We start from the raw sequence: 23845 nt of genomic DNA, 5'->3' as shown, positions 1-23845 counted from the left end.
CTGCCAACAGAGCTTCCATAAACCTTTGGGGTCACTTAAAGGGACAACATTAACACAGCAGGCACACAATTAACTCTTAAGGGGGTGACGGCAGTATACGATAGGATTCGTCACAATGCTTTGTGCTTGCTGGTTGCCGTGTGTTTCTCATTAATGGAAATATTGAAAGCAATGCCAAATCTACACACAACAATAAAACCCTGGTAAAATTACAGTAACTGCAGCTACAATTTTCATTTGGGACTCCACCAGGTTAAAGATTGTTCATTCCACCTTCAACGGCTCCTTTCCTGTTATTCATCAACTGCCAGCTTCCCCTCCTGACTAGCATGCTTCCAGCCAGAAATGCAAGTGTCCAGGACAGTGTTGTGTGATGCGGTTATGGATTCTGACCCCTGTAGGTGAGATGAGGTTAAGTCTATAGCTACACATACAGACAAACCCTTTTTTGCACAGTGGTTTACACACTCTCTGCATGGTTTCCAGTTCAGTACCCAGCTTCTGTCCGTTACTCAATGGTAAAAGAAAATCTGTTTGCAGGTTTTCTGATTAGTCTTACAGTTTGCTAGTAAATTCAGCTGGAGGGATATTGTCCCCTATCTCTTCAGAACTTTTCCTTTTTCAGTAACCAACCAGCTACTTCCCCTAATGGCTTGCAGACAGTTGCATGATACACTTGCACAAGGTTTTGTTTCCCCTTCTTTCTGAATTTCACCATGAAGGTAGTGTTATCAATATGATGAGTATCTGAAACCATCTAAGACATTCCCAGTAAGAACTGACAAGGAGACACTTACAGTATCTACAGATACTAAGACAACAAATGCTGTACAGTGATACACAAATTACAGGTTTTTTTATTCTCCAAGATAAGATGGGATTAACGTCACTCTAAATTACACTGAAACTGGAGCTGTATTGTATGCTGGGATAGTGTTACATAACTGAGGGTTGTCTCCATAGTGAGAGCTCTACACGTACTGTACACTGCCACCTGCAAAACACCATTGTCTTTCAACACAACATTTTTTAAACAATTTTATAATACAATACATATACAATTTGCTTTTATAGAGCGCTCTTCATACGGAGCATCCCAGTGCGCTTTACAGTAACTGTCCAATCAGTCCAGCTCACATATGTTATTTAAAAGACCCGACTGTGCCAGCATTCCTGATGTGACTCGGGACAGTGTTCCAAAGGCAGGGAGCGCAGCAACTAAAGACCCTCGCCACTCCAGATATTAGACGACTCCTAAGAACTACCAAAAGTTCAGCACTCGCTGACCTCAAGGGGCGACTAGGAGCATAAGGTACCAACATTTCCTGTAAATATAAAAGCCCAAAACCATGAAGGGCATGTGCGAACAAATGGCCAGTGGTTTAAACAGTGTGGTTTAATGGACAACTCCAGTAATTGAAATTGACTGAAAGAATCATAGAAAACAGCTCTGTGCCACATGTGGGGGTCTATTCAATTTATACAAATGTTGGCGGATCGAAATATACCACCGTCTTTTAAATCACAACTTTAAATATGACCCTCTATGGCATTTTGCATGTTTTCAGTCAAATGCACTAAAGAGATGCACTCATTTTCCTAGCCTTGGGTGTCAAATTGTAATTCTCAGTGAAAGTATTGATCCGTCACTGTTCTATCAATTGGGTAGACCCCAGTATCTCAAAGTGTGAAATGTACATAAAACAGCCGCCCCCCCTACTTCCATCAATGGTCAGATATAATATAAGCAGATTGCTGGGATGATCATTAGTAATCTTAAGGTCTTTATGGAGGGTAAGCAGATTTGTCCAGCCCACTGAATATATCACCTGTTAATACAGATCAGCACTACCCGATTTATCAAACACTGTACACCACAATGGAGTTGATGGATGTCTTTTGATGGCAGAATTATATGACCAGAATTTGTCATCTCTGAACTAGCCTTTGCATTGCCAGGCATACAGGTGTATAACTTCATGGAACTATCTGTTGTGTAGAGGTGTGATGAAGACAAGGATGTTTCCACGTGGCTTTCAGTAACTGTGTCCTCGTTGACATCAATTTTCCAGCACCAGTGGAAAAAGTAAATGTTGACTTCCCAGCTCGTTTGGTTCATACAATGCAATTACTACGTCAAAAAGGAAATGCATCTTCCTGGTACAGCGAAACACAAATACCACAGGGACCCTGCTGTTGACAGCAGTGAATTTCCCTTTATAAATCTTCTAACACAGTAGGGTACAGAGGGTAATACAATATAAGGAGTCGGTGGCATCTCTAATATGAGATGTCTTTTGAGATGCGTACACCACTGCAAGTGTAAAATCTGCCTCTGTCCACACAGACTTAAGCTCGCTGGGGCCACATTTGCAAGTTTGTAGTTTCTCTTAAGTGTTTGCATTGTGGCTCCAACTAAATTATTTGCTTATCTGTACCTAGGCATCTGTGGTCTTGTGGCACACTTTCACAGTGTGTTTGACTTCTTTTTACAACGGTTTATTGTTAAAAACTAGCTTTTTATCTTAGTTTTTCTAGTTTCACAATTAAACCACTTTTTTTTTAAATTTCTGCTTCATTAAATTTTGTATTGGACTGTTTAATGGTTTAATTGTTCTTTTTTTGCTTTGGAATCCTTGTGATCACTGTAGAAATGTGAATTGTACTCTATAACCCTTTTGCGAACAACAGTTAAAATTGGTGCAGCATCTTTGACGATGCCACCAGTCATTGGGTTGATGTACACATTACTGGAGCACCGTTCCTGTTGCAACACGTCATGTCTTCGAAACAGGAAGTTCTTTGTGGTATCTATTTAAGAACATTGTGGACCAAGTTCAATACTTATTGCAAGTCCCTGAAACTTTCGATCCCACTCCTTGTTAGTAGATTACGGTTCTGAAACCGCCCTCCTGTCTGTCACCAACTCACTTAAGTGTGCCCGAGCTGCCTCTCTCTCTCCTCTGTCCTAATTCTCCTCGACCTCTCTGCTGCCTTTGACACTGTTGATCACTCTATTCTACTATCATCTCTTGCTGACCTGGGGATCTCTGGCACTGCTCTGGCCTGGTTCTCCTCCTACCTCTCCAACCGCACTTACCAGGTAACCTGGCGTGGAGCAACCTCCACACCTCACCCTCTCAACTGGAGTCCCCCAAGGGTCAGTCTTGGGTCCTCTCCTGTTCTCTCTCTACAGCCGCTCCCTGGGCCCCCTCATCGCATCCTATGGTTTCTCATACCATTTCTATGCTGATGATGCTCAGATTTTCCTCTCCTTCCCCACCTCTGACTCCACCATCTCCTCCCGTATCTCTACCTGCCTGTCTGCTATTTCCTCCTGGATGCACTCGCATCACCTCAAACTCAACCTCTCTAAATCTGACCTCCTTTTCTTTCCCTACTCCTCCCCCTCCTCTGATCTCTCCATCTCTGTTCCTCTGGAATCTACCACACTCTCTCCCTCTTCCTCCGCTAAGAGCCTTGGAGTCACCCTGGACCCCTGCCTCTCTTATTCCCAGCACATCTCCACTCTGGCACGCACTTGCCGATTCTTCCTGAGCAACATCCGAAGAATCCGACCCTTCCTCACCAACTATGCTACCCAGCTCCTGGTCCAGGCCCTGTTACTCTCCCGCCTAGACTACTGCAACTCCCTCCTGGCTGGCCTCCCTGCGTCCGCCACCCGTCCGCTCCAGCTCATCCAGAACTCTGCTGCCCGCCTGGTGTTCTCTCTGCCTCGCTTCGCCCACGCTACTCCACTACTCCGCTCGCTCCACTGGCTCCCGATCACCGTTCGCATCCAGTTCAAGACTCTTGTACTAGCCTACAGATGCCTTGACCAGACTGCACCCAGCTACCTCCAGACCCTCATCTCTCCCTACACCCCCACTCGACCTCTCCGCTCCGCCTGCACTAGAAGACTGGCTCTACCTCCGCTACGCTCCCCTGCCTCCCGAGCCCGCTCCTTCTCCACCATTGCTCCGCAGTGGTGGAACGACCTTCCTACAGATGTCAGGACTGCCCAGTCCCTGACCACATTCCGGCGCCTCCTTAAGACTCACCTCTTCAAACAGCACCTGTAGAACTCCTCTGTTGTATCCTGGGACACTATCACCCTTCATTTAAATATGTTTTATTTTGCTCTTATCTGCCCCCTATTTTACTACATTTGATCCTGTACTTCAGAATATTGTAATCTGCCAGGTGTTTAACCTGTAGTATTTTGTACTTAATCATATCCTGATGTAACTTTCACTATTATCTGCTGTATTATTGAATTGTTTTTTGTCACACTTGAAAAAAATTATTGTATTTCTTGCTCTTATTGTATGACCTGTATTGTAACACTTGAATGTATTTGTATTTGCTTGCGATTGTAAGTCGCCCTGGATAAGGGCGCCTGCTAAGAAATAAATAATAATAATAATAATAATAATATCTGATGTTCTACCAATTTTCAGGCTGTTTTGTGAATTAAAGTTCCGTGGTAAGGGATGGACAGGCTTGGTCCTGTATAATGATAATAAAAAAGATGAAAAAAAAATAAAGTACTTGAGTTCATTTGGCTAACTGGGGTGATACCCTGCCTCATCTAACCTTGAGCTTCCTCACAACTCCTGTCAACACAATGAACCCACTGTGCTAATAGATTGAGTTAAACATTGCTTTCATCCACCTCAATCTCCCCACCGGTAACCTGGCCGTGCTCCATCCACAGTGTCACTTTATAAGGGCTCAGCTCGCACTGATCTGGTGTATAGCAGCTGCTTTGGAAGCTTCACTTTGCGAGTTACACATCAAAAGTGAAAGCATTCAAAATCTCAGAACAGTTTAACCCTTTCAGTAACGGAGTGGCTCTTCAAAATCATGACAGGGGCAAACAGAGACCAAAACAGCTTTGAGTGAAAAATCCAGTTGCTGCTTTTATCATTTTACCTCGGAATTAGGCTGGGATGGGAGGGTTGACAAGAGCTTTAGTTGTATCAAGACATTAAGGTCCATTTGCCATGTTTATCACAATACACACAATACAATCCGCAGTGCTCCACGTAGCTATAGACAGATACAGCACAGATTAATGCAATTGAAGCCTCTGTAAAGACTATAAACACCCACTAGTATCCTTTTAAATCCCCATTCAACTGAATAAATGAGCCGCTGGCATCCATTGACACTAAAGCATTTGTTTTATCAGTTTGTAAAGAACCCTAGTATTGCCTTTTATCAGCCATTTGCGCTACAGTGCCAGGCTTAGTGATCTGTAATGGCTTCAGTTGGTGAGAAAAACTGCCTTGAAATTTCCACAGGGAAGCAGCACCAATTCCAGACAAAACATAGCAACCGACAGCTGGTAAACCTGGCACCATTATGAAAGAATTGGTGTTAAAAATATTTAACAAATAAAGCCTCTGTGAGATGACTCAATTTTGTGTACATAAATGCTCATCCTTCAAATCTCGCCAGATCTAGTTAGATTTTAGAGTAGCGCGTGCATCTGTGGCTGTGTGGTCCAGTAGTTAAAGAAAAGGGCTTGTAACCAGGAGGTCCCCGGTTCAAATCCAACCTCAGCCACTGACTCATTGTGTGACCCTGAGCAAGTCACTTAACCTCCTTGTGCTCCGTCTTTTGGGTGAGACATAGTTGTAAGTGACTCTGCAGCTGATGCATAGTTCACTCGCCCTACTCTCTGTAAGTCGCCTTGGATAAAGGTGTCTGCTAAATAAACAAATAATAATCTGTAAGAGGAAATAACTGCTTTTATTATCCAATCTAAATGTATGTATGCTGTAATTTGGAAAGGAAAACAATATGTGAGATACTGACAAGGATAATACATTCCTTACATCTTGTCAATTAACAGGACACAGATGGAAATTAAGTGAAGACAAATTTAGGAAAGACAGGAGACACTTCATACACAGAGTGGTGAGGGTGTGGAATGGGTTACCTAGTCATGCTGTCGAAGCAGAATCACTGGGATCCTTTAATTTGAAAAAGTTTTGAGATTAATCAGCTACTAGAAACTGGCCGAGCTCGTTCGTAAAAGTTCTTTGTTTTAGTAAGCAATCGGAAATAAATATTGTACCCACGTTTTGAGATCAATCAGCTACTAGGAACCAGATGAGCATACATGGGCCGACTAGCCTCTTTCGTTTTGATTTTCTTAAGTTCTTATGTACTGCTAACCCTACTGTCTCCTTATTGTATAACTGTACCTTCTTGTGGGCACCTTGGGTGGGCACCACAAATCTAAGCTAAATCATGTTTTAATTTAAAAGAACACAATGCACAATAAATGGCATTATCTGTGTTTTATTAGTTGGTAGTCTACTGTGCATGATGCAACATTTATTGCAAATTCACAGTAGTTCTAAATGTTCTGAAATGAAGGTAAAAGTATGAAAATACACAACAGGAGAAGTAGGTCTCCCAAGACCTTTATCCACAGCATGTAGAATTGAATCTGCAGGACATACAGACAAAGGGAAGAACATAAACAATCTGGACAAAAGCTGGTAGAAAGTGTATTTTGTTTCCTAAGATATTATTTAGCCGAGAACAATGAAGAAACTTGATTGTCTGACTGTTACATGTTAATAGCATGCTACCTTATTTACACTATACTCATGACAGCAAACCAAGGATCATCATTTTAAATATTACTGTGTGTGTGACAGGTGTCCTATGATCTGTCCTCCAAATTCAGTAACTTTTTATTATTTACTTTACGATCACATAGTATAAATGCATGTTGATGTAACAAGTCCGAGGCTGGGAGCGAATCGCCGACCCTGCACAGCGTAAGTGAGCGTCTCAACCACAGTGCAAAAGTTATAGAGCTGTTAATCTCATCTCACAAGATGGCTGTAGCACCTCAGACCTTAAAAACTGCAAGCGAGCATCTCAACCTCTATGCAAAAGAGCCGGGCTCGTCTGCTTTTGTGGTTAAGATATATTAGATCTGTTTTCACTGGTGCCTATGTCTGCTTAATAATAATCATGATAAATAATAGAGTTTTAAAGATATTCATAACTCTTTTTACTCTGGATTAGAACATTAAGACTTTCAAATAATTGAACAAAAGCATTTCGGAACACTTTTAATTTGACATGTGTGTCCCATTATTCCCATTTGCGTGACCAAGCCCATGCAATGTTGGGTTTTGTAACAAGAATCGGAAAGGTAACGTAGTAATGCAGTAAAAAAAAGTGTTGGCAATGCTACATATTATCAGATTCAAACAAAGTATTACCGGAACTCCTGACATTTCAACACTTCAGTATCAACTCGGCATTGAAATGAATTTTCCAGGACAGTATTCAGCCCACACGACTTCACACCAACTCATAGGTAAGGAATTTTACAGCTGATTAATCTACAAGACGCAGTGATGATATCACTGCAATGGGGATTCATAGTGTGTTTATAATCCCTGAACCAGTTTTGTATCTTTCACGGGGGTCTTTAATAATCTATACAGTGATTATTATCTGCACTAAAACTAGTGTAATGTTGGAACGGTTTTTCTTTTATTTTAGCCAGATTTATAATATTTGCACTATTAAGTAGAGTACAGGATAAAGATAAATATAATATTCTGAATACAGCAGCTAATGCTACTGCAGCTTCAATTATAAGGCCTGCACGCACTGTGATGCTGTTTAGCAGATTTGAGTTGTCTCTTTGAGGTAGAGCGTGATGAGAATGGTGGTATCAATAGCAGCATGCATCTTTTAGCTGTATTATAAAACTGCAAAACCTGGGCCGAAGAAATTAAAGATTATTGAATGTAGAATTCTTGCCTTGGACCTTGGTTTTCACCGAAGAGAAAAACAAAAAACTTTACCGGTTTACACTAGTTTTACGTAATAATATTGCTATACGTTAATCGGACATCATAGGCTGGGCTTTATTTTTTTCTACTTGCTTAGATTGTGTGTTTGAGCTATATAGTGAAGGTGAATGCCTGTGTGAATTTTGCTTTAATTTTCAGCTTTGCAACAATACTCCCCACCCCCCCCCCCCCCCACATGTATGTATGTATGTATGTATGTATGTATGTATGTATGCCCTGCCACAAGGACCCAGTATTGAGTAATGGTGTAAAAGACCCCCTTGGTTAAAACAACCCCCCTCTTCTAAGGATCACACTATATCCAGATCACTCTCCCTCCTGCAACAAAGCTGGTTATCTGTACCCACAACACGCCCTTCCTTTCAATCTCGGCACCAGTATTATTCCAGAACTGGATACACTGCGATGTTTTGAAGAAAAATTCAGTTCCTCCCTGCGAACGTTCCGGAATAAAAGTTGAAAAAAAAAAAAGTAATTCCCTAGTTGATTAACTACAGTATGATGTGGAAATAGAAAAATATCAAAACAAAAATGATTTTAAAAAAAATTCTACCATATGGACAACACGGGATACAGCAAAGGCAAAGTAATGTTTCTTAAACACTCTAGGGGGTTCTGTAACACTTTAAAGAAGATTCCAGAATAGTCCACATGTGTTCTGGGGCAAAACTCTCCACATTACAATTGTCTATTTAGTGTTTTATTATATTTTTGTACCCTAAGAGTGGTGTGTTATTCTCAAACACTAATGGAGACAGAAAGCCAGAATGTAAATTGAAAAGTTTGTTTAGCTTTTTATACAGGTTTTCTGAGCAAGTTATTAAATTTGTTCACTTTTGAAAATGAAGGAATTAATTTATCGATGGAGATAAAGACCAGTCAGTGAATACTCATCCATTTCATAGCCAATAGAAATACAGTAGACCATGGAAAGCATGACAAGGCAAGTTTGTTGTGGTGTGTGTGTGTGGGTTTATTTTATTTTTTTTAACTTTTGCAAACTTACACGTAGGCTTAGCCTCAGTAGCCTCTTATGATGAGCCGCCACTGCATACATGTTAAGGTCTACAACTAATTAATGTTTGCACAAAAGTATTGGTATAGTTAATAATAACAATAATAATAATGTAATTTAGTGGGAGGTATTTAACAATGAGACAGATGGAGTGAACACCATAATGGTGTTTAAACCTTCTGAATTGTTCTGTGCACCTGCTTCCCCGACTCTGATCATGTTACAGAGATAGAAGCTTTTATCATAGATCATTTTCCAGAAAGCAATTATCTCTGACTCCTAGAATCTACTTCGGGGGGGGGGTAGTAAGCCTTGGGAGATATGAGTTAGAATCCAATCATGTTGGTAGTCTTAATAAGGAGCCTTCTTGTTGATAGTAATGTATGCAGCACTGCTTTTTGATTTTATCTGTTTTCTGCAAGGCTAATGTCTATGCAAAACCAGCACATACACAGTGCTCTGATTGGGACTATTAAGAGACCCTTCACACTTTTACCAGTTAGGGGTGGAATCCGCTTCAAAACTCCTTTCACCATTGAAAATGACATCTAGTCAAAACGTCTGTCACTGAATTTATTACGTTTCTTTTTTAGTATTTCGAAATGTAGCACAATAGGGTGTTTTATAGTTGCGGGTGGGATTTTCTGAAATCAAGAAACATCTGAAAAATACATCCGACCAATGAGAATGAACAGGTGCATTTCATTTTTTTTTTTTATGTTTTATTATTATTTTTATTGAATCATCTTGGATTTTATATTCAATCTTTTCAAAATGAGAATGTTTCTTGCCAGTTTTGCACTGGGATGACATTGTATATTGCAGTGGTCCTTCCTTTAGAAACTAACCTTCAACTTTTTTCAAAGCAGGGGAAAAAAAAAAGGAAGCGCTGTTGTCCGCATAAATGCAATCAGAACTACAAATAGAGTGGCATACTCCGTGTAAAACTTACTACAACCACACAGGATCAAAATTAATAACAGTTACCAAAAGCAGTTTGTGTGGGTTGGCAATTACGCACTTCACAAATTACTGAAGACAGTGAGAAGGTATGCGGGCTATTCTTGATGATTTTACAATCTGTGTGCACTGGCGCCTTTTTACAGTGGAAAACTCAAATCTGTTTACCATGCAGGTCATTAGCCAGACTGAGAAACTCAAACGCAGGCTGCGGGGGGGGGAAAAAAGGTTATCATTGACATTGAAAACATCATTAAATGACTGACGAGCTTGACTGTCAACCAACCCCAAATTATCTTTTAATGGAAGTACACTATCGTAATGCAATTTTAGCTGCATTAAGAGACAACTTTAGCAGCTACATTGGTAGAATGCTACCACAGTGGAGCTTATACTGATATGGTATTAACCACAATCATATGAACCAATACATACTGTAGTGGTATGTATATATAATCTATTAAACAAATGTACAGTCTATGTAGATGTGTCTCTCCATTCAAAACATTTTACTTGTATATGCCTGATTATATAATATATATATATATATATATATATATATATATATATATATATATATATATATATATATATATATATATAATATTTTTTTTACCTAGAGGTCCTTCCTTGTACATTCTAGGTAGCTAACAAATTAGTCTATGTACATTCTCTGCCTTGCACATCCATCATTTATAAAGGTCTCAAATGTGCAGTTTTGAAAGAAAGACTGACACTGCACTAGTGTAGGAAAATATGACCATGTACACCAACTGGACTGTAGAAGTGTCTTTGTACTGTGAACTATAACTTGTGCTCAGTAACCTGTGCTAAAGTTTTGAGTGTCGAAGGGAGATGTACGGTCTATGCTAGTGCATTTAGCTCAGCTGCTGCAAAGCAAACTTTTTGGAGACATAGCAGGATATGGACTATGCACTGGTAAGCGTGTGACTGTTCAGATAAAAACAACTATGTGAAAAGTGGGGTTACAAAAAGCAAGTTTGCGGTTTGACATTTAAGGTGAAAGGGGAAGTAGAATGTAGATATAGGAAGTCCTTTTGGTGCAGCACGCTTGCTTGTCTGTCTGTTTATAGATTGGGGGTCACACAACCACTCGGCAACGGTGAGAACTTACTGCAGTGTAGGGTTAGATGTCTGTTTTAAAATTAAATGACATGTTTTTTAAAAGCTGCACATTTGCGATCTATGTACCTAATGGAAGTGCAAGATTTTATTGAATTATTTTGTTAGCTACAATTACTTTTAAGTGCACCTGTGTAGTAATGTATAGATTTGTGAGCAGTAAAAAACACTGCAATAGGAAGACACAATTCTAACTTTCAGGTTTAACAGTATCTTGGGTCTGCTAAGATCTGCTAAGAAATAATCAAGGGACTTCTTTCAATGACAGTTGAATATTTCAATGAAAAATGACCTAGTTTTAGAAACTTCAATACTGGTCTATGATCTGGTTTATGATTAGACCCATCAGTAAAGCGGCTTTCTTAATAAGTGAACTGTGACTTGGCTGTGGTTTCAAAGAATACCCTGGAAATTCCTTTGCGCGCTCTCGCTCGCTCGCTCGCTCTCGCACACCTCCCCCTGCCTCTTAGTCTCACGCACATGCGTCCATACAGCGTCTGATATGCAAGCATTTAAAATCCATTTCTAAGCTATTTTTATTAGTATTAAAAACATGATCCCTGCCTCCCCGTTTTTTGGTTCTTTGCATGCTTTTGCAGGGCAATGCATTTTCAAATACATTGCTATAGATTCCTGGTAGCCAATCATTTTCTGTGCTGTAAGTCACTAGGGAGCATTTATAGATATAGAGATATATACAGCTCTGGAAAAAATTAAGAGACCACTGCAAAATTATCAGTTTCTCTGGTTTTACTATTTATAGGTATGTGTTTGGGTAAAATGAACATTTTTGTTTTATTCTATAAACTACTGACAACATTTCTCCCAAATTCCAAATAAAAATATTGTCATTTTAGAGCATTTATTTGCAGAAAATGCCAACTGGTCAAAATAACAAAAAAAGATGCAGTGTTGTCAGACTTCGAATAATGCAAAGAAAATAAGTTCATATTCATTTTTAAACAACACAATACTAATGTTTTAACTTAGGAAGAGTTCAGAAATCAATATTTGGTGGAATAACCCTGATTTTCAAGCACAGCTTTCATGCGTCTTGGCATGCTCTCCACCAGTCTTTCACATTGATGTTGGGTGACTTTATGCCACTCCTGGCGCAAAAATTCAAGCAGCTCAGCTTTGTTTGATGGCTTGTGACCATCCATCTTCCTCTTGATCACATTCCAGAGGTTTTCAATGGGGTTCAGGTCTGGAGATTGGGCTGGCAATGACAGGGTCTTGATCTGGTGGTCCTCCATCCACACCTTGATTGACCTGGCTGTGTGGCATGGAGCATTGTCCTGCTGGTAAAACCAATCCTCAGAGTTGGGGAACATTGTCAGAGTAGAAGGAAGCAAGTTTTCTTCCAGGACAACCTTGTACTTGTGTATTGTGGTGGTTTAAAAATGAATATGAACTTATTTTCTTTGCATTATTCGAGGTCTGACAACACTGCATCTTTTTTGTTATTTTGACCAGTTGTCATTTTCTGCAAATAAATGCTCTAAATGACAATATTTTTATTTGGAATTTGGGAGAAATGTTGTCAGTAGTTTATAGAATAAAACAAAAATGTTCATTTTACCCAAACACATACCTATAAATAGTAAAACCAGAGAAACTGATAATTTTGCAGTGGTCTCTTAATTTTTTCCAGAGATTATATATATAAGAGAGAGAGGTTACGCAAAGTCTAAGTGATAAATATTTACTGGTAACTGTCAACATTTACCAAGAAAAGTGGTAAATGGCTGGAATTATGAAGAAATATATTTCTTTTTAGGCATTTGTTTGTGTGTGTATATGTGTGTGTGTGTGTGTGTGTGTGTGTGTGTATATATATATATATATAATATATATATATATTATATATATATATATAATATATATATAATATATTTGGAAACAACAAATGATTTTGATATAAATCAATAGTTTAGGCTAATTCTTCCTTTTTTAGTTGTCGGTTTACAGGTGTCCACATAATTAGTGTTTGTAGATATCTGAGGTTTTAATTGATTATGTTTATTACCAGTTGCACTGCTCCGTAGGATTACTGTATATCATAAGCTTTTAAGTTTCAGACTAACAACGGTAACTTACTCAGTGCTATTTTATTTAGGTTAGCTGAAGATAAATGTCATGTACTGAATGCTATTTTATTTCAGTTAGCTTAAGAAAAAGTATGAGTTCATTTTCTGATATTGTTTGAAACTTTACTTGCGACCTAAGTTGATACGATAAACTTGTGTTACTGCCGTGAAATGAAAGCACCGATGATCAAATGTTGCAAGTTGCAGTCTGTTTTTCATTCATTAATCTATTTAAAACCCCTTAATTATATATATATATATATATATATATATATATGGGGACATGGAAAAAATAGACAAATGTGTTATGCTGAGATCACATGATCTATCCCGTGATCTTTTGACACCTCACATTTCTATGTATTTTTTTCCACTGTTCTTAATTTAACCACTGTAAACTCCTTCTAATGCCTTGCCAATACCATTTAAGAGAAATTCTTGTTCAGAAATCTGAGATGCTTGTCACAAAAAATAAAAGCTTTAGAAATTGTTTCATATTGTTTTTGTAAAAGAACCCAAAAAAAATTAAATTAAAGGTGATCAAAGTCAAGTATTAAATGAATGTTACAAAAAATTGTAGGACACCAAACAGAAGAAAATCATTGGCGTACTTGTGTTATTACACTAATGAGAGATGTGTGGCTTATCTACAGTCATCCTCGTGACTGACATTGGCACCGAATGATCTATTCTGTTTATAAATCTTACTAGTGACATCTAAAGCACTAAATGGTTTAGCACTAGATTACGTAAGAGATTCTGTCCCCATATAAACATCTGTATTGTGCCTCCAAAGGTCAAATTGAAAAGGAGAGGGAAAAGCGCATTTAGTTATAATACTCATGCCTGGCCTCCTCTATAGTCAAGATTACTTGCTTTTATAGTTTAGCCTTTTTAACCTGACTTACAAATAGTTTTGTATCTACTTTATTTTCTTATTTTTGTAATTGTGTTATTGTGCTTATTCATTTCCTGTTTCCTTCAATTGTTTTATTTTAATTGTATTTGTTACTTTGTAATTTTTTACTACTTGACACTGCATACTTCTTTCTGTGCTTTGAGATACGATGGTATGAAAGGCACTATATAAATAAAATACATTTCAATTGAAATGTAATACGTGCAATGTAAGGAAGAGAAAGTCTGTCTAAACAGCTGAATTACGAGTGATTCCTCAGATTAAGCACTGTGTCTCATCAGCAAGGTATCGTAATTAAAAACAATGCATTTCACCTGGTCATTCTGTCATTAGATTGAAATGTATGCAAGGAAGTGAACCCTGTTGTATGTATGCAAGGAAGTGAACCCTGTTGTATAAATTATTTATTTATTAACAACTACCTGGAACATAACATTCCAGAATGATATTTTAGTTCTGTTCTTGTTCTGACAATGTGCTAAAGAAGAAAAAAGAACAGGTAAATACCAATATTAACACTGCACTGATCTATCTATATAACCTGTAAAGCTTGGACGAAATAAAAACTATGACAATGCCATAATTATAAAGTACATCTATGATAGTGCTGTAAACTTTAACTCAGACCCCAGTCTCTCTGCTAATTTGCGGGAAATTAATATCAGTGCGTAGATGAGCGACCAGGACAGCACTTACTCGTAGAGACTAGGTGTAAAATATAGGAACAAAGTGCACAACCATTCCGATTTAAAGCCCTGTGGTCACACTTTTTTGGTTTCTTTTTTCAGGTTATTCATACAACAGCACCAACACCCCTGACTATCAGATCAGAACACCTTGTGTACAGTAATATCCCTTACACCACAGCTCATGAATTGTTCTCCTCCTGTATGTATTTTAATAATCGATCAGGCTAATACAGAACGTAAAGCATGTATTGTAATTACTTCTGAGGACCCAACCTTCAGCTGGAATGCATTTGTATCCATATTTAGCAGCTAATAGAACTGGAAATTCCCCTGCTCTGTTTGTGCTAATGTTGTGTTTCTGGTAGGTCCAGGGCATGCTACGACTTGCTGGGTTACTCCCTGTGCAGCGGTCCCGTTTACCCATCTTTCTACTCTCCTTCACAAACTACTGTGTTTCTGGCTGTGTGGACACAAGATCCATACAGTAACAACTTAACTCAAATTAATACCACTTACTGTAAGATTTTGCTCCAGTACTAATAGAAGTGTTATAGAACACCCTTCAAAGTTTACAAGAAGCGCATTACATTACCTTTGCTGTGTCCCATGTTGTCTGTATCGCCGTGTTGTACTGTATATTACTGGCTTTCATTTACTCAACATTTACTTTATTATTTATTTCTTAGCAGACGCCCTTATCCAGGGCAACTTACAATTGTTACAAGATATCACATTTTTTCACATACAATTACCCATTTATACAGTTGTGTTTTTACTGGAGCAATCTAGGTAAAATACCTTGCTCAAGGGTACAGTAGTCTAGATAAAATACCTTGCTCAAGGGTACACCACCTGGGATTGAACCCATGACCCTCTGGTCAAGAGTCCAAAGCCCTAACCACTACTCCACATTGCTGAGTGTGGGAGTGTTCGCCAAGAGAGCAAACTTCTCTTCTAAAGATCGCTGTGTACCATATCACGCTTCCTCCTGTAACAATACTGTTTTTTTTAGTTCTCACAATACACCACTCCATTGCAATCGGAGCACCAGCATTTTTTAAAGGGATCTGAAATTGGATACACTGCAGTGTGGTGTGTGTGTTGTGTTTTTTTTTTGTTTTTTTTTCTTCCTCCTGGCGTTCCTGAGTTAAAAGTAATTCCGTAGTTGATTTACCTAATATAATGTGTGAATATAAATATAAAAGCAATCGGGAAGTATGTTGAAAAATATATTGCTGTGATACGACAGGGGATCCAGGAAAGGTAAAGTAATGCGTTTCTTTTAAACACTACAGGGGGGGCCTGTAACACATTAAAGGGGTAGCCTCACTGAACGAAACCCAGAGGTAGAAAGCTGCAGTTTTAGCGAACAAACAGAATAAATCATTTAACAATGTTCACTGTTCAGGCTGGGCCATCACCTTCACTGAACCATACCTCCCTAAACTAGCCTACAAACAAAGGATCTGGCTCCCTTTATACACCATGTGGCTGGGGCTTCATTAGCCACCAATTAATCAATCAAGACCCAGCCACATTGGATTTGGCAGGGATGGAATTAATCCCAATCATTAAATCATTAATGATTAAATTAATTATTAAATTAAATTGAACTTTTGAAAACTTTATTTAAACTAAACAAAAACACGCTATCTACACTGTCAAAACAATGTGCACCTATTGGTCATTTTCCAAAGTATAATTTATTTCCTTTTTCCTGTTCAGTCAAGTCAGGTGTTCAAGAACCCAGTGATTCGGCATGACCTGGTAACCCATTCCTGCCCCTCACCACTCTCTCTGTGTGAAGGGGATGGAATGGAAGTGTCTCCTACCTTCTGTTCTTAGTCTCTCTTCACTTAATTTCAAGCTGTGTCTTCTCGTTGTTTTCAGTGCTGCGTTTAAAGCATTCTGCGTTAACATTTTAATAGAACTGCCTTTTTTTCTTAAGCACTTAAGAAAAGTATGGACCACTCTTGCCGTCTAACTCAATAGACAATGCAACATAATTATGCACTTTGAGAGCAGGAGTCCATATGTGATCTGAGTTTACCTAATGCAGCCTGAAATTTCAAGCCAACAAATTATTGCTGCTATAGCTACACCTGGGGTACAGTTGTCATTATTATCTATTTATTATTATTTATTTCTTAGACACCCTTATCCAGGGTGACATGCAATTGTTACAAGATATCACATTATTTTTACATACAATTACCCATTTATACAGGTGGATTTTTACTGGCGCAATCTAGGTAAAGTACCTTGCTCAAGGGTACAGCAGCAGTGTCCCCCACCTGGGGTTGAACCCACAACCATCCAGTCAAGAGTCCAGAGCCCTAACCACTACGCCACACTGCTGCCAATAAAAGGGTTATCCTGGATACATACTAGATCATTTTTTAATCTTTTGTTAAAACCTAGTCATGAAACTAAGTTACCTTTAGGGTATGTTAACCAGGGCTTTGAAAATGTATTTTCTTCTTCTTATAAACCATTCAGAACATTTCCAATTACCCCCTTCTAAGTTATTTTACAGTGCCCAGATAAATACTGGAATATATCTCCTTTCCTCACAAGGATCCCAAAGCGTATATACGTGTGTGTGTGTGTGTGTGTGTGTGTGTATATGTAATATAAAATGTAATAAAACAGAAATTAAGACAAATGTGGTTGTATGTTCTGTTTACTTTAACAATAACTATTAAAAAGTTGAATGTAATTCTAAGAATAGTTTTGTTTTTTTTTCAATGCAAGAAACACTGACAGAACTTTGTCAGCAAAGTCTCTGTAAATATTTCGAGAAGTCTTTAGTTAAAACACCATGATCTGGTTTCAAAAAGCATTTGCGACTGGCCACAGTATCTAAACCTACAACATACAGCAATGCTGTCTGTGCTGATATAATTGGAACTAATGAAAAGCATCCACATTTTCTTTAACCCATCTTTGCAGGCTGTGGTATAGGCTATACTTCATTGCAGGACTGGAAAAAAAACAAAAGTATATAAACACCTGCCATGTGTAACACATCCTTTAGTATAAACAGGCTGTCCCTTACGTGATTAGTTTGTAATGCAGTATGTATTGCATAAAGCTCTTTATTCTAAATTTCTACCAAAAAAATCCCCAGGTTTTACAAAAGCATGTGGAGATACTGCTTAAGAAAAAAAGCAGTTCATGTAAAATTAAGGAAGCAACAAAAAAAACAATATGGCCCTCCCTAAAAAAAAAAAAAAAAAAAAAAAAAAAAAAAACAACATCCCAAATATGAAGACACTGTTTAAAAATAATTTGACTTTTGCATTCAAAATTTCATTTCTCGGTTCACCACGCCAATAAACTAGTCCCATAAATCTTTAGTATATTGTCAATGCTGGTTTGACAATGCATGGCGTACCTGTTTTGGCAGTTGAAGAAACACATTTCATGGGGTAAATAAAGCACAAATATTGAACTATGTCATTCTACAACGGGGTACCCCTCAACACGTGGGACATCTGCCTTTATATTTTGAAGAGCAGAACTGATGATCTAATCAGGGACACCAAGATATTTAGTGAACAAGAGGTCTGATTGGGGATAAATGGACAATACAAGCACAGCCTTTGTAATTCATCATTCAGGTGTACCCCTTGATGAACTGCTGCAGCAGGTAGAATAACTAAACTCCTGTGCACCAGTTGAAGGGCTGCCAATTATTTATTGAGGTAAGGCAAAAGATAGTTAGCAAGCAAGCTGTCTGAGTCGGGTGAAAATTAAAACAAAAGCCCTATGCCTAGTACTAAAATCTGCATGTTTTATTTAGTTAGAGCCTGATTTTCTATTGGGTTTCAAATAAGTGTGTGAATCGCCAATAGGTCAAAACAGCCAGTGCTATGAGGTCAGGTTAAAAATCCTATATAGCCTTGGAAAGAGACAGGAATCTCCTTAATGGTATGACAAAGTGAACCCAGGTCACTATTTCAAATTTAACACAGAGTAGGACAAAAGGGCACAGCTGAGTAAATATGCAGAAGAAAAGGTAGAAGAATCACTTTATAAATGCATGGAATAGCCAACCAGTACAATACAATGCAAATTTCTATACAGTGCCCTTAAGTCAGGGCAAACAAGAGAGCTCATATGTACAATACACTCCAACTATAACCAATTATATAAAAACACATTAAAAATAATGTTTTCAATTTTTAGATTGAAAAGAATACAATGTTTTATCCTGTATCTAAAACACTATCCTACTATATAAGATCTCCTAATAAGAGACCAAAGGTGTGCTAGAAAGGGACGACCCTTGATAGGCTGAAAGGCCAGTAGTTTGATGTCGACTTTTCCAATGTAACCAAAATTCATTGCAGCGATGCCTTTTTAAAATGCGAGCAACCCTGATTACATTTTAGCTCCAAATGTTTCCAACCCTTTTTACGAGACAGATGGAACACATTTAGGTAATGGTGCAGTCTGTCTACCTGCTCTGCAGTGCGCTGCTATGCTGTCCCTATTTTTAACAGAAAAATGTTCTTTTTCATGAGCTCATTTCCAGGCAACTGCTCTCACAGCTTTAGAATAGATTAATGCATCGAACTGCCCTCACGCTATTAAAATCGCAAAGCTCCAGTAACACCTTCTAAAAGCATTATATATAGTGTGATGCACAGCCACTATTGTCAGTGAACTGAGATGAGATTAAAAGCTTTACAGTTAGGGCCAAAAGTTTTGCACCACCTAGAATTTTTTCAGAACCGAGACAGAATTTAAATATATATGAGCGTGAGAATGCGAGCAGGAGACTGGAGCAGGTGGCGTGTGTGAGGGACAGAGTGTGAGGCTGAAAGAGAGGGCCTACCCTGAGAAACAGAAACGAGGAACCGACAGTGTCTGCGAGTATTTGAGAAGAACAGAGAAAGAAGAAGAGAGTGCATGTGAGAGAGACGGAAGAAGCAAGTGAAAGTAGGGAGTGAGGAGATTATTATTTTGGCGTGGAAAAAATTAAGCCTTGCATAGCCCCAGAATCAGCTGCTGCTGCTGTACTAAGAGAAAGTTTGTTTTCTTTGGGTACTTCGTCCAAATTAGAATGAACTATCTGACATTGAAATTCAATTAGACTGTAAAGGCACTCCAGAGATCCTGCAGCAGACTGAACGAAGAAGCTGTCTCTTCTTTTGAGTTTCGTTCTTTGCTTGTTTGGTATTTTACATTTCGCAGTTGGAGTATATGGCTTTACTTAAGGACAGAAGAAGCGGTCTCTCTTCCTTTGCGTTTCGCTCTTTGCTTATTTTGATATTTTCCATTTCGCAATTTGATCATAATAATTTGCTCAAAGTCCGAAATAACCTTTCATTTCAGTCTTTGATAACATGTAAATGCTCAAATCGCAAAATTGTTATTTTTTTCGGTCATTGACCGAATGCTGACTATGAGTGTAACATATGGCTCTTTGAGAGTGACTGTTCACAGGGACAGTTTTGGACCCTAATGTCCTTCTACCTGTCTTGTTTCTTTAAGAGAAGACACAATACAAAAATGCAATAGAGACACAAAATCTGGTGAACCTGAAGCCATATGGTCAACCTACAGTAAAGAGGCCTTTTTCTTGTTCTTAGTGTGTGAGGTCCTAATACTTGATCTACACAAAGATCTCAGATTTTGATAGGTTTTAAATAAACACTGTAGTAGCAGTAATGGAGATTTTGGACAGTTTTAAACTGCTGAGAAAGGTTACTAAATTGACCCGATTCCAGCCACCTGCTCTGAGCTGGTTCAGATCTACTGTTTTGCTTCTGTGGGTATTAATACTTCAGTAAACAAGCAGCATTTCACAAGCCTAGCCTAGAGTGGTTAAATGGTCTCTTGCAACACATTGTGTGTTGTGGTAATTCATCTATGCTCGGGAGTTGCTGTTCAGAGTTCTTATACAGTACTGAAATGCAGCAAAAACAATATGTAAACCAAAACTGTTATCTAGGTTTGCTACATAGGCAAATGGAAGCGTTGTATCTGTTTTTTGTGGTTCCGTTTCTCTGTTCTAATGAAATCTTCTATTTTTGACAAAGTGGAACTGATACTTTAAACAAGGGAAACAACTGTGGTAACAATTAAATGCTGACCGCCGTGAAAAAAAATAGATTCAGCTTGTCACTAGTGGTCAGTTTTCAGTCCATGGCTGAAGTCTGTCATTTCATTTTGCGTGTGTAACACAGCTCAGTGTGCATGGTATATCAGTATATCAAACTGATATATCAAACGTATTGAAGGAAGGTTAGCGTCAGAGCAGACCAGCTTGTGGCTCTAGAGCACACTGAACTTCTCAACATGACTCTTTCAGTGAAGTGTCCTGTTCAGGGCTGGCAATTGCTTTGATAAGAATAATATCTTTGGGAGCAGTCAAAATAATACCACAGTGTAAACATGTATGTTAAATAGGCACCCGATTATTATAGTCTTCCACAAACTGTTTTTGTTATTGCTTTTACATGTATTTTCTATTATTTAGTCAACTTTTGTTTAGTAAATAAACGTATTCATATTTTATTTTCTGGTTGGACATCTCTTAAATGTTACGTTCGTGGGACCCTTTACAAAAGTTTAGCGCGGTACATTTGCACGGTCATTCTCCAGTTCCCAATGCTTTGCCCAAAGTTATATTATGCATTTACCACAGTTATGGTTTGCCATGCCTCTATGAGGTTTACACGGCTCCTTTCTCGTGCGTATTTGCACTACACAGCACCACGTTACTGTTACTGTATCCTCAGCTGAAGCACAGTCCTTGCGCTATTGTTGCACTACTATTATGTCATTATTATTATTATTATTATTATTATTTATTTCTTAGGAGACTTACAATTGTTACAAGATATCACATTATTTTTACATACAATTACATTTATTTTTTTACACATTATTTTTACATACAATTACCCATTTATACAGTTGGGTTTTTACTGGAGCAATCTAGGTAAAGTACGTTGCTCAAGGATACAGCAGCAGTGTCCCCCACCTGGGATTGAACCCACAACCCTCCTGGCAAGAGTCCAGAGCCCTGACCACTACTCCGCAGTGCTGTCTGTAGATTACATTGTTGTAATCCCAACTTGCTGCATATTATATTTGAGTAGTATAATTTGCCCTTATAAATAATTATACTGTATTTAAACATTGATTTTGCATCGCATTGCAATACTGTAAGTCACCTTGGATAAAGGCGTCTGTCAAATAAAGAAATCATATTTATTTGGGGAGGCTAAGCCCAAAGTTTGGTTTCCCCAGTTAAATAATAATTACAACAGATTTTCAAAACGTCATGTCTTACCGTGAGGGGCAGAGAACAGATGACAAATATCGTAGTCATTGAAGCCAGCAGGATGAGATGGTCAACTTCTTCTTCACCCTGACCAAAGAAAGTTGTCCTTCTGCGGTGGGATGAAGTCACCGACCCCCTTCTAGTCCTCTGGTTCCTGTACATCTTGCAGAGACTCACGATAACCGAGCCGTTGCAGATGATTATGACCAGAATCAAAACCGCCATGAGGGTCGCATAGGACAACGAGAACGCCACAATCGTCGGCCTGTCTGATTCCATCTCGATAAAACACCAAGTCCCGGGACAGTACTGCTTGTGCTCCCCGAAAGCGAAGAAGGGCAGGGAACAAAACACGCTGCAAAAAATGTAGATGACGGGCAGAAGCACTTTAGCAAAACTTTTCCCGATGTGTTTCGAGTAGAAATAAGGGTAGCTGATGGCCAAGCACCTTTCAACGGACATGGCAAAGAGAATGAGCATGGAAGCCAATCCGAAAAATGTCATTGCAAACGCGAAGAAATCACACAACCTGTGACTGCCCACCAGACCCAGGAGAGAGGCATTGCGGGCATAGGAGATGAAGACAACGGGGCTCAGAAAACACGTTCCCAACAGGTCGGTGATGGCCAGACCAGTCACTAAAATACAAAACACTGAAGACTTGGTGCGGTACTCTTTTATATGGACGCCCAGGATCCCCAGCGCTACTAGGTTTCCCAACACGCCAGCAATGAACATCAGGGTGCTAACCACTGGGTTTCCATCGGCGTGTATCCTGGTAGTATTTTCACATGTTATGTTGATCATGACCTTTGCTGGAGGTAAATTCAGTCCATAAGTCAGGTGAGTTTGACCGCCGCGCAAGTCCGATTGTTGCGATGTATTATTGCCTAGCTTGGACGTTTAGCTGCAGCCTGGTCAAGCTTACCTTAAGAAAAGCGTCAGAGTTATCTCAAAAGCTCTAACTTTCTTTTTCATAAGACTGCATTTATTATCTGTCTGTCGAATAATATTTTAGGTAGTAAAATCCTGTTTTGGTTGTTAAGGAGGTTTATCTTCTTCTTTAGCGCTGGTGGTTGGTTGTCAAGTAATAGATGCTTGCTGCTTTGGTGTGCATCGTTTGCACTTCCTTGGAGATCCTGTCTATCTCGTTTCACTGTTCTTTTGAACACAGAGCCGCTCGCGCTGCTTTGTCATAAAGCATTTGAGGAACTTGCTCAAGGGATTCAGATGGAGGTGTGGTCTGTTGAGAAATAGATTTCTTAAAGCTATACCACACTGTAAAAACAAAACACCTTGATGCTCGAACAATATTGAAATAAATAAGACGGTGTGCAAATGAAAAAAAAAAAGCATCACAATAATATATATTGTCTTCTCGAAGTATCATATTTACTTGTTTCTTTTCCTTTTAAATAGTATGTGTATTGCACAATTAGACTGGTATATCGAATAATATAATTGTAGGCTATAGTAAAATAAGATTGTATATAGTTACATTTTTTTTAAACTATAACTAGCAAGAATAACACCTGTGGGATATCTTAATCTATTTTAAATCTTGTAAGAACTGCAGATGTATTGAATGTAGAATAGAGGGTGTGAATGCAGAATCAGGTTATCAGTCTTGCCCATTATTTTGAATTCTGATTTATTGTATAATAATAATTTTGCGGAGCTTAACATACAGCACTATCTCCATAAATAAATAAATAAAACAGTAAATGGATACAAAAATAAACAACCTGGAGTTAAACTAACTTTTTTTAATAATGTGTATTTTTTATCAATTTCTTTTTGCGTTTTTTTTTTTAACAGTAATAAAATGAGGTATTAATATAATTAAAAGTAGTCATAACACTAAGACAACTGC

At 38.5% G+C, this 23845-nt stretch overlaps 1 protein-coding gene across 1 annotated transcript in view; it reads right to left on the bottom strand.

The window, feature by feature from the left end:
* Positions 1-23166, bottom strand: part of ptgir (prostaglandin I2 receptor) — a 60433-nt gene extending 37267 nt beyond the window's left edge. Inside the window, exon 1 of the mRNA XM_034025110.3 lies at positions 21982-23166. Coding sequence (XP_033881001.1) covers positions 21982-22779 — 798 coding nt within the window. The 5' untranslated portion in view covers positions 22780-23166. The remainder of the gene's footprint in view (positions 1-21981) is intronic.
* Positions 23167-23845: the final 679 nt, after the last annotated feature.

The sequence above is a fragment of the Acipenser ruthenus genome, chromosome 7 (genome assembly GCF_902713425.1).
Source record: "Acipenser ruthenus chromosome 7, fAciRut3.2 maternal haplotype, whole genome shotgun sequence".
Classification (NCBI taxonomy): Eukaryota; Metazoa; Chordata; class Actinopteri; order Acipenseriformes; family Acipenseridae; genus Acipenser; species Acipenser ruthenus.
The sequence above is the reverse complement of the archived record's forward strand: the minus strand, read 5'-3'. Positions and strand labels throughout refer to the sequence as shown.